The sequence below is a fragment of the Octodon degus genome, unplaced genomic scaffold (assembly GCF_000260255.1).
Source record: "Octodon degus isolate 3935 unplaced genomic scaffold, OctDeg1.0 scaffold00038, whole genome shotgun sequence".
In the NCBI taxonomy this organism is placed as follows: Eukaryota; Metazoa; Chordata; class Mammalia; order Rodentia; family Octodontidae; genus Octodon; species Octodon degus.
In genome coordinates this window covers 619,228-629,295 of record NW_004524614.1, presented here as the reverse complement: position 1 = coordinate 629,295, position 10,068 = coordinate 619,228, and the positions used below count along the sequence as shown (strand labels likewise).

Below are 10,068 nucleotides of genomic sequence, written 5' to 3'. Positions count from 1 at the left end.
AAAAAAAAATTCTGTAAGTTAAAATAAGAACTTGCAGAAAGCTGAACTAAAATATCTATCTATCAATCATCTATCTCTGTATCTTATTACTAAATATTCTTTGCATATTTACATATTTGGAATGACTAATCACACCAAGAAATGACATTTGTTGAATTCAATAAAGGGTTGTGTCAACAAGAAGTCATGAATTGGAAAACTTCTAGAAAGACATTTTAACTTTTCTTTTACCCTTATATTTTGCTCTTGGATTGACAAAAAGCAATCATAAGATTAGATAGAGGAAGCAGTTTTTCTCAACTTTTGGCTGTTCTTTTTATTTTGTTGGTGACTTATTTTGACAGGCAAAAGATTGTTAGTAAAATGAAATCTCAGTTGTTGATTCTGTGAAGTATTTCCCATGCTGTTTGGCTTTTGTTCATGAAATCTCTGCCTACCCCTATGTCTTCAAGATTAAAACCTACTTTTTCTTTTAGTAGATTTAGCGTTTCTGTTTCAGTACTTAGATCTTTGATCCATTTTGACTTTATTGCATGGTGATAGACATGGGTCTAATTTTAGTTTTTGGCATCTGGAAAGCCAGTCTTTTTCATTACCTTTCATTAAAGAGGCTATCTTTCTTCCAAAGAATGTATTTAGTCCTTTTATTAAAGACTAGGTGGCTGAGTGTGTTTGTAGTTGTGTCTGCATTTTCTGATCTGTTTCATTGATCCTCAGGTCTGTTTTATTGCCAGTACCATTTTGATTTTCTCATAGTAACTTTGTAGTATAATTTCAAGTCAGGTACTGTGACTCTTCCTGCCTTTCATTTGATGCCTAGTTTTGCTTTTTTGCTATTCTAGTTCACTTCTGGTTCCAGATGAATTTTAGGAATATATTCTGACACAGGATTTCTATCTAGAAAACATAAGGAATAAAACAATAAAGCCCCAAAATTCAAAGACCCAGTAAAAAATGAGTAAGATGAATATATACTTCTCAGGTGAAGAAATACAAATGGCAAATGAGTATATGAAAAACTGTTCCACATCATTGGTCATTTGGTAAATGCAAATTAAGACAACTCTGAGATTCTATCTCATCCCAGAAAGAATAGCTATAATGAAGAAGTCAACCAATAAAAAATGCTGATGGGATAGGGGGAAGGAGGATTTCTTCTCCACTGTTGGTGGTGTGTAGAGTGGTAAAATCACTGTGGTAGTCAGTGTGGCAATTTCTCAAAAAACTAAGATTGAAGGTCTCCCTTAACCTAGCTCTTCCCCTTGTGGATATCTTTTCAGGAGAACTGAAAACATTATACCGCAGTGATGTATGTGCACTCATGTTGATAGGAGTGCAATGTGTCATAGCTAAATCTTGGAAACAACTCAAATGCCCATCAACTAAGGAATGGATAAAAAAGATGTGGTATTTTTTAAAAAATAATGTATTATATATCTATAAAAAAGATAAACTTGAGGCTTTTATAAGTAAATAGATGCAACCAGAGACCAGAATAATAACTGAAATAAATTAGAACCACATGTGTAAACATTGTATCATCTCCATAGTGTAAGAACCTGAAAGAGTAAATAAAATCTGAAAGGTACAATAGATATTGTGAAAGGGAAAGAAACTGCTAACAGTGAGGGAACAAGTAGGATGAGGGAAGGGATAAAGAAAGAAGGCAGGGGAAAAATATAGATATATATCTCTATCTATCTATCTATCTATCTATCTATCTATCTATCTATCTATATATCAGGATAGCTGATTCCTGTTGATTTATAAAAGGAATAGTTAATGCTTAAATGCTTTTTCTTTTTATTTTTTTGAACAATTTTTCATGCTCCCATCTAGTAATATGAACAATTAATTTGAGGACAACAATATGCAATATAACAATCATTTTTTTCTTTTTTAAAAAAGAATAAGCCAGGGATATAGCTCAGTGGCACAAATGCTCACCTGACATGTACCAGGTACTGAGTTATATTCCTAGTATAAAACAAAAAAACCCAAGCAAATGAAACAAAGAAAAAAGATTATTGAATTCCTAGCATCTTAATGAAATTTTATGTTGTTTCTAATGTGTTTTAAGATTATTTTTATTCTCTTTAAAAGATAAAAAAATTGAAAAAGAACAGCTAGAGCAATAATAATTGCCTAGCAGATGTTGGGGTAGTTTATTCATTTCTTTTCTGTTGTATTAAAAATGATTTGGTTATTGGGGAACATTCTCTGAACCCTGGGTCTGGAGATTTGTTGGAGTTCTTCTCCCCCAAGTGTGGCCTGTGGGGCCTTGTGTCCACAGAGGAGTCTATTGTCAATATTATGCCATGTACACAACACAATTTGTAATATAATTTGATTTTATTATATTTATTATTTTCATTATATTTGAATGAATTAAAATAATATGCATAAAAAGAGCTTATGTAAATACAACTTTTAGGTTCTTTTAAAAATTTATTTTCAAAGTTTTTTTTCTATACCCTGAAAACAAAATCTTTGTTAATTTTCTGGATAATAAATATTTTCTGATTTATGTAGCATGTAGACATTTTTAATTTTGACATAGGTTTGAATTTAATAATTATTTTCCTTATGGCTAATGGTTTCTGTTTATTGTTTAGGAAATTTCTCTCTACCCTGAGGCCCTAGAGGTACTGTGTTTCGCTCCTTTCTGAAGGTTTCAAAGCTTGGTTTTCTCCCGTCTGTCCCTAATCTTCTGGAGTTGGTGTCTGTGCACCGCCTGGTACACAGCTGCGTTCTTTGTGCTGTTGCCATGTCGATGAGCTGTTGTCCCAGTGACATTTTTGGAATGGCCCAATTCTCCTAGCACATCCCCTGATACCTCTCCCATGGATCAAGTTTCATTTGACAGATGGATCTGACCCTGAGACCCATTCTTACTTTGCTTGTTTCCATGTGAATGCCACATGAACTTGATTGTTTTGGTTTTATGTTAAGGCTTGATATCTAGTCACACAAGTCTTTCTCTTCCTCTTTTGAAAAAAATATCTTTGATTGTTCTTGTCCCTTTATTCTTCCACAAAACTTTTAGAATAGGCTGCTCAAATTCTATTTTAAAATGGTGGGATTTTGCTTCCACTTGTTCTGAATTAAAAGACCAATTTGAGGAGAGCTGACATTTCAGCAATGTAAAACCTTGAATCATGTATATAAATCCTTTCTTAAAGGATGTCTTAAGTATCTTTTGTGAACGTTTATAGATTTTTTTTTCCGAATTTTTATGTAAATCCTTCCATTATAGGTATGCTAAGGAGCCATTTTTTATTGTTTTTAGAAATGGCTGTGTTTAAATAAAAACCTTGTTTGTTTATTATGAGGAAGGGTCTCACTATGTAATTCAGGTGAGGCTTGAGCTCACTTTGTAGCCTAGTCTGGTCTTGAACTCACAATGATCCTCCTGCCTCAGCCTCCTGAGTGCTGGGATTGTACCATAACTGGCTTTAAATAAGTATCTTTTGAAAAAAATTCTTACTGGTATATAGAAAAGGAGTTAAACTTATATCAGTATGCTTGATTATCACCAGTACTCTATTAATTCTGTTTGTTGGAATTTATAAAAATATTCTGACTTGTGATGGCTTTTTCTTCTTTCTTCTCCTCCTGGTTCCTCTTGTTCTTCATCAATGTCATATTGACTCCCACCTCCAGTAAAATGTTGAATGAAGATGGAGAAAATAAAGTATCCTGTTTCTCTGTGAACTATGAGATGTGATCTCTAATTTTGACTGTCAATGAAGTTTCCATTTGCTTATTTCCTAAGATTGTCCTTCATTCCTTCTGGGGAGTTATAAACTGATGTGGAATTTTCTCCCATAATAAATCCAATTTAAAGTAAGATATGATTTTTATTATGCATTTCTGGGTTCACCTTGCTAATACGCATTTTGAATTTTTGCATCCATGTTCCTCAAGTTGGTCGGCAATTTTCCTTTCTTCTACGGTCTCCATCAGACTTGGATGTATTATCAAGTTCATGAAATTATCTAGTCCCATTGTCTGTTTTTATAGTCTCTGATAGAATTTGTATGATATTTGTATTAGTCAGGGTTTTGCTAGAGGAACAGATACATTACAAGAACAGATATAACACAAGCTGTACCAGTCACAGAATCAGATGAGGAAGCGTGCAGAGGTGTAGACTGAAGGATTGAATCCCAAGACTGAAGGATTGAATCCCAAGGTCTGAGGGTCACTGCAGTGTTCTGTGCAAGTCTCTATCCATTGGCTGTTGGCTCTGCATCTGAAGGCTGAAGGGTCTAGGACAGAAAGCTGAAGGATCAAAGCCAGAGGGCGAAGATTCTGCGCTGGCTGCCAGGAGATGAAGTCCAAGCGGACTATGAAGAATGAAGTTCCTCTGGGCAGTGGAATGCCAAATCCCTCCTGAGCCCCTTTCTATCCCCTTGTTGTGCTGAGTTGCTCTGGGGTGGGGCCCTCACAGCTCAGAGAGTACAACTGAAGCCACCCAGCCAAGATGACACAATGTATCAACCATTACAATATTCGAGTTATTCAGTTATTGAATAATGGTTAAAACTCACCTAGAAAACCAGCTATTCTTATTTCTGTCCTCTATGAGGAGTTGATAAATATCAGTTACTGAAACCTTTTAATAGAATTGACTGTAATGAGTTTTGGTGCTTTAGACTTAGTAATATTTTGTCCATTTCCAAAATGTTAAAATTCTTTACCTCACAGTTGCTTATAATTTTTTTTAAATTTATGATGCATCGCATGTCTTGTTCTCAACATTTTTTTGTAACTTTTTGCTTTGTTGTGATCAGTCTTTAGAAGTGTGCCCATTTTAGTGATCTTTAAAGAACTAACTTTTGTGCCCATTTTAGTGGTCTTTGAAGAACTAACTTTCGTTTTTGCTGTTATTTTCTATCATATCATTGCTTTTCACTTCATTAATTAGTTTCTAATCTTCACTTATAACTTCACGTGAGTGTATTCACATGACCTTTTAAATAAATACTTGAAATTGATAATTTAATCCTCAAATTTTTTTTCTCACTAAAATTATTGGAGGCTATAATTTTTTTTTCATAAATTTACAGATCCCCATTTTTAATCAGGAGCAAGTCAGTGAGTCTAGTTAGGCAGGGACTTCCCTCCAAACAGAACTTAAAGAGTCATTTTGTATTAATTTTTGTTATTTTTAGAGTTATTCTTCATTTGCGGCCCTTGGTACTAGGCTTCTATTGATGGTAGAGATGGAAAACTTCTTTTCATGATATATTTATTTTAATAGAATATATCCAAGTCCTTTCTTAGTAGTAATACGATATTCCAGCCTGGGGCATCCTAAAGAAAAGGTTTGCTCAGACTGAGAGTTTTGGTGCGAGGTGTAGGGGCCATACCTGCCGATGGCCTTTCTGCCACAGAGTTCCGGGCTCTCCAGGTACGATGTGGCAAGAGCCAGGGAGCATGAGTGAGTCTCCTCTGGTCTCTCTCCTCTTCCCGTGCAGCCAGCAGTGTTTAACCATGGGGGCTGCTGTTGAGGGTAGAGATGGACCACTACTCCCCATCCTCATCACCTCCCGCAGGCCCCACCTCTGAACGCGCAGCTGGGTGAAGCTTCTCCCCCTTATCTCACAACAGCAATTAAGCTCCACATGGGTTTCAGAAGGGATAAACCATATTCAAGCCACAGCAGAGTCAGTTCAGAGTGTGAGAGGCGGCACACACCTGTATTCGCAGGACTAGGGGAGACCGAGGCAGTTCCAGCCCAACCCAGGCAACTTGGTGACTTGTAAGATCTTGTCTCACACTTGAAAAATAAAAAAACCTGGGGGATACAGTTCAGTGCAAAGACACTGCGTCCAATCCTCTGTGCCACAAATAAGCAAACTAACCGACTAAGGTAAATAATTGAACAAATTGTGGAAAACATTGACCAGAGAGCTCCAAGGCAGTATTTTGTACCACAGATGATAGATAGAACGATATAGATGATAGATAGACAGATAGATAGATAGATAGATAGATACATAGATAGATAGATAGATAGATATTACAAGGGTGATTTATTGGGGACAGTTATTTGGGAAACTAATGTTGTAGGCAACGTGCTACCTTTTCTCACTCACTGCAGCATCTTATTACTTATGTAATTATTCAACGGCAGTGAATAATTATTGAAAATTATGGAGATCAAGGCATGTTCTGCACACATGTTCTGGTGTCCAAAAAGCAACAGTGTTTTGACAATCCTAAATTGTGGGTTAGGTGCTAATTATAGAAGTGGCATTAAAATTAACAACTGGGCCGTGTGAGAGAGATTGAATTCAGGAGGTGTTAGACAAGTACAGTAACCCAGGGTGGGTTCATTAAGGCAACGCAAGTCATGTCAACCCACCTTTCCAATATTTTCACAAAAGATTATTTAACTGGGTAAATAAAGAGGGAGATTTCACTGTGGCTTTAGTAATATATTGGACAAAGTCCTCATGTACTTTTAAAAATGACAGAAATAAATGTGATTGATGACTGTATATTTACAAGGGCTCGAACTTATTTGGGAAACACCATTCAAAGACTGTGTTGGAGGGGCCGGGGAGATGGCTCAGTGGAATAAGTGCTTGCCTGGCAAGTGCAGGGGCCTGAGTTCAATCCCCGGTTCTGCCAAAAAAAAAAGAAAAAAAAAAGAATAAAAACAAACACTGTGTTGGGTGATAAACTGTCTATTAAGAAGAAAGTTATAATTATTTGTTACATGGCTGTATGCTGTTTTATCAAACATGCTTTGGTGACATAACATTAATTAATATTTCACATCATAGAATGCTTATGTTGGATGATACTAACAAATTTCAGCTAGAGCTTCATGAGGTTGAGCATGGACATGCAGCAGGCCAGGGAGATCAGTGCTTCTCCAGGCTCATTCTAACGTTCCCGCAGTGGCAGAGCAGGGCCAGCAGGTGGTCTGTGCAGCTGCCAAGAGCCTGCAGGGCTTGCTTCAAGTATAAGCAATTCCCATTTTCCCACTAATCTCATCTCTTATCATAAACATTTGTGCAAAACCTGCATCTATTCTGCAGTCCATTTATTTTATTTAAAATGAAATTTTAATTAACAAATATTTTAATTTAAAATAAACATTTGGGGCTGGAGTGTAGGTTAATGGTGGAGCACTTGCTTGGCATGTACAAGGCTGTAGGTTCTATTCCTGGTAGACACACACACACACACACACACACACACACACACCCCACATTTTTTTTGGCAGAACCAGGGATTGAATTCAGGCCCTTGCGCTTGCTGGGGAAGTGCTTATTCCACTAAGCCATCTCCCTGGCTCCGAAACCCACACATTTGTTTGAATTCTTATTCTCAGAATTATTGATGGATTTTAAAATAAATATAGTTGTCTAGATCATTGACTGTTAGAGATGTTATTATCTTTGGATACTTGTTCCAGTCCCCTTGTTTTGTAAATAAGGAAATTGATAGGGAATTGATATGTTTTTCTTTATAATACCCAGCTTTTCTTAATGTAAACATTTCAAATGGAAGAGTCCAAAAAATCTATAATCATATAGAAGGCTTCCATCTTGTTTTTTTTTTATTTTGTGTGTGTGTGGTACCAGGGATCAAACTTGGACCTTGAATGTGCCAGGAAGGTGCTTTTGCCATTGAGCTATATCTCCAGCCCAATCCTCTTGTTAATGTCATTTTTTAAATACTTTTTAAATTTTTTTTTTCTGGAACCGGGGATTGGACTCAAGCCCCTGCACTTGCCAGGCAAGTGTTTATTCCACTGAGATCTCCCTGGCCTCATTCTTTAAATTCTTAAACTTCAAGTTTAAATATAGAATTTCTTAAGTTGGACAACTGCTAATCAAACTGCTATATTAGACTTTATAGAAAAGAATAATAAGATTTTGAATTAATTTGCTTCCATTAATGTTAATCAACATACCTCAATAAAATTGTCAGTATTCTAAGTTGCTACAGAAGTGCAAATGGTTTATACTGAGATTTGATTTGATTTCCTGGACTTTAACGAACACCCTAATATATATAATGTTATCTGCGTACCTTAGATTGCATCCCTGTGTGGTTTTGTTCACAAGGAAAGAGTGTGGAGATGTAACTCAGCTGGAGAGTTCTTACCTAGCATGCATAGGGTCTGGGTTCAATCAGAAGAAACTGGGAGCTGATTTTTTCAGGCTTAGTCTGTTACTTCTTATTTTCCTAGGCCCAAATTTCTTTAGCATACTTGCATGTCTACTGCTCTTACTTTGATTATGTCAAGGAACAGCTATATGTAACCATGTCTAAGAGGCTGCCTAACCTGATCAAGTATTTTACAACCATGAGATTTGCATGAATGGACAGAAATCCAGTCTCTTGTATTCCCTCTGGATTATCATTCTTGCAAAAGTTAGTCATTTTCCCTTTCTATTTACTCTTTTTTTTTCTTTTCAAAGTTTTATTGATAAACATATAGCAATGAGACAGTTTCAAATCAAATCGAAAGTACAGTTTCAACAAATAATACACTGCATATATTCTTCTTAGTGACATTGCCAATTAAACAGAAGACCCAATGCTATTATGGGCTTCTGTACTCTTTTAGAATATTTTGCTGAGTTTACACACCTATAATATTCAACAACGGAACTTAAAAAAAATTGGGGTATAACTATGAATGTCCATTTTGTATCTGTGTATTCAAAGTGGTTGGGATAGATATATAATTGCATTCTGTTTACTCTTAAAACATTAAGCTGTTGCAGACCCAGTGGGCTGTTAAGAACGTGGCTAAATGCCTTCTGATAGATGCCTTTCCTTTCCTTCTTGAAGGCAGATATTTGTCTTCCTAAGATGAATTATTGTGCATGTAAATTTGTAGCTTTGGGTTTTAAGGGTGTCACTTCTGAAAAAGTTGTGTGTGCAGAAAGAACATGTTTCCACTTAGAAGAAACGAGAGATAGGGAGGACAAGTTAAGCTGCTATGCTTTTTATTGCTAGAGACCAACACACAGAGTTGTGCATGTTTGTTTGTCCTGGCACTGCTTGTTGAGAGGGCAGGAATAAGTGGCATACTCACAGGGCTACTGGCGGTTTATAGTTAGAAGTTCTCTGCAGTTAGGAACTGCAGCTGTGTTCTTCATGAAATTGTACTTTCAGTGCATCATCTTTAAGTACTTCTCTTTGTTCTTGTTTTTCTAACTCTTCCTTGACTTTTCTTTCAGGATCCCAGACATGAGGATCCTGACTGATCCTCAGTGTTTAAGACACATGCGTAACCAGAACCAGAAGAAGGGCTGTCATCAAGGAGTATTTGGCATCTGCTGAGATGAGGGGGAGAAACTCCAAGTGCACAGACTTCTACAACATCTTCCCACTGCACCTTCACAAAGAAATATAAAAGGCTCTGAGATGAACATAAGTTAATTTTGCTTTGGGAAAAAGCCAAAACCTCTTAGCCAATCAATACTGTTTTCCTTTTAAGAACTACTGTGGATTGCTGAATCAGAAGGCAACTGTTATCAGAGAGGAGTGCTATACTTTAAAGAATACAGACACAAAACACAACAATGTTCTCCGATGTCAGATGATGAACACATGCATCTGCGGAAAACAGGCTTTCATCAGCCAGGAAGAACTGCGCTTGGAGTGCGTGTCTAAAGAAAGCACAACAAAGGACTTAAACGGAGAAGAAAAGTCCTTTCATGGTTTTCACGGACAAGTATTTGGGAAGAGGAGACAATGCAGACCAAGGAGAACAGGTAAATGAGTTAGTGTTTTTAGTAATGATTTGTGTTGTGATTTTAAGTCTTGTTGGGTTTCACAGAATGAAACATAGCTTGGCAAAAACAAGCGAATGATCTGTAGAGAAGAAAGTGAATTGACCACATTGCGTAGGTACTCCAGTTGTGCAGGAGTTAGCGTGCAATGTTTCAATCCAAGAGCTAAAAACAATTTCCTCATGTTTGTCCAGATAGTTTTGGGGTTTCTCCTTCCTGACAGGGCTGTTGTGATGCAGAGTTGACTACATTTTTCATAACAGTATCCTATAATATTTTGAATATTCTATTCTTAATA

General features: G+C 36.5%; 1 protein-coding gene across 3 annotated transcripts in view; it reads left to right on the top strand.

Annotated features, from left to right (window-relative positions):
- Window positions 1–9,138: 9,138 nt before the first annotated feature.
- Window positions 9,139–10,068, top strand: part of Sacs (sacsin molecular chaperone) — a 91,088-nt gene continuing 90,158 nt past the window's right edge. For all 3 annotated transcript variants that reach the window (XM_004631032.2, XM_023715002.1, XM_023714999.1), the window contains exon 1: window positions 9,139–9,752. In XM_004631032.2, coding sequence (XP_004631089.2) covers window positions 9,733–9,752 — 20 coding nt within the window. In that variant the 5' untranslated portion in view covers window positions 9,139–9,732. The remainder of the gene's footprint in view (window positions 9,753–10,068) is intronic.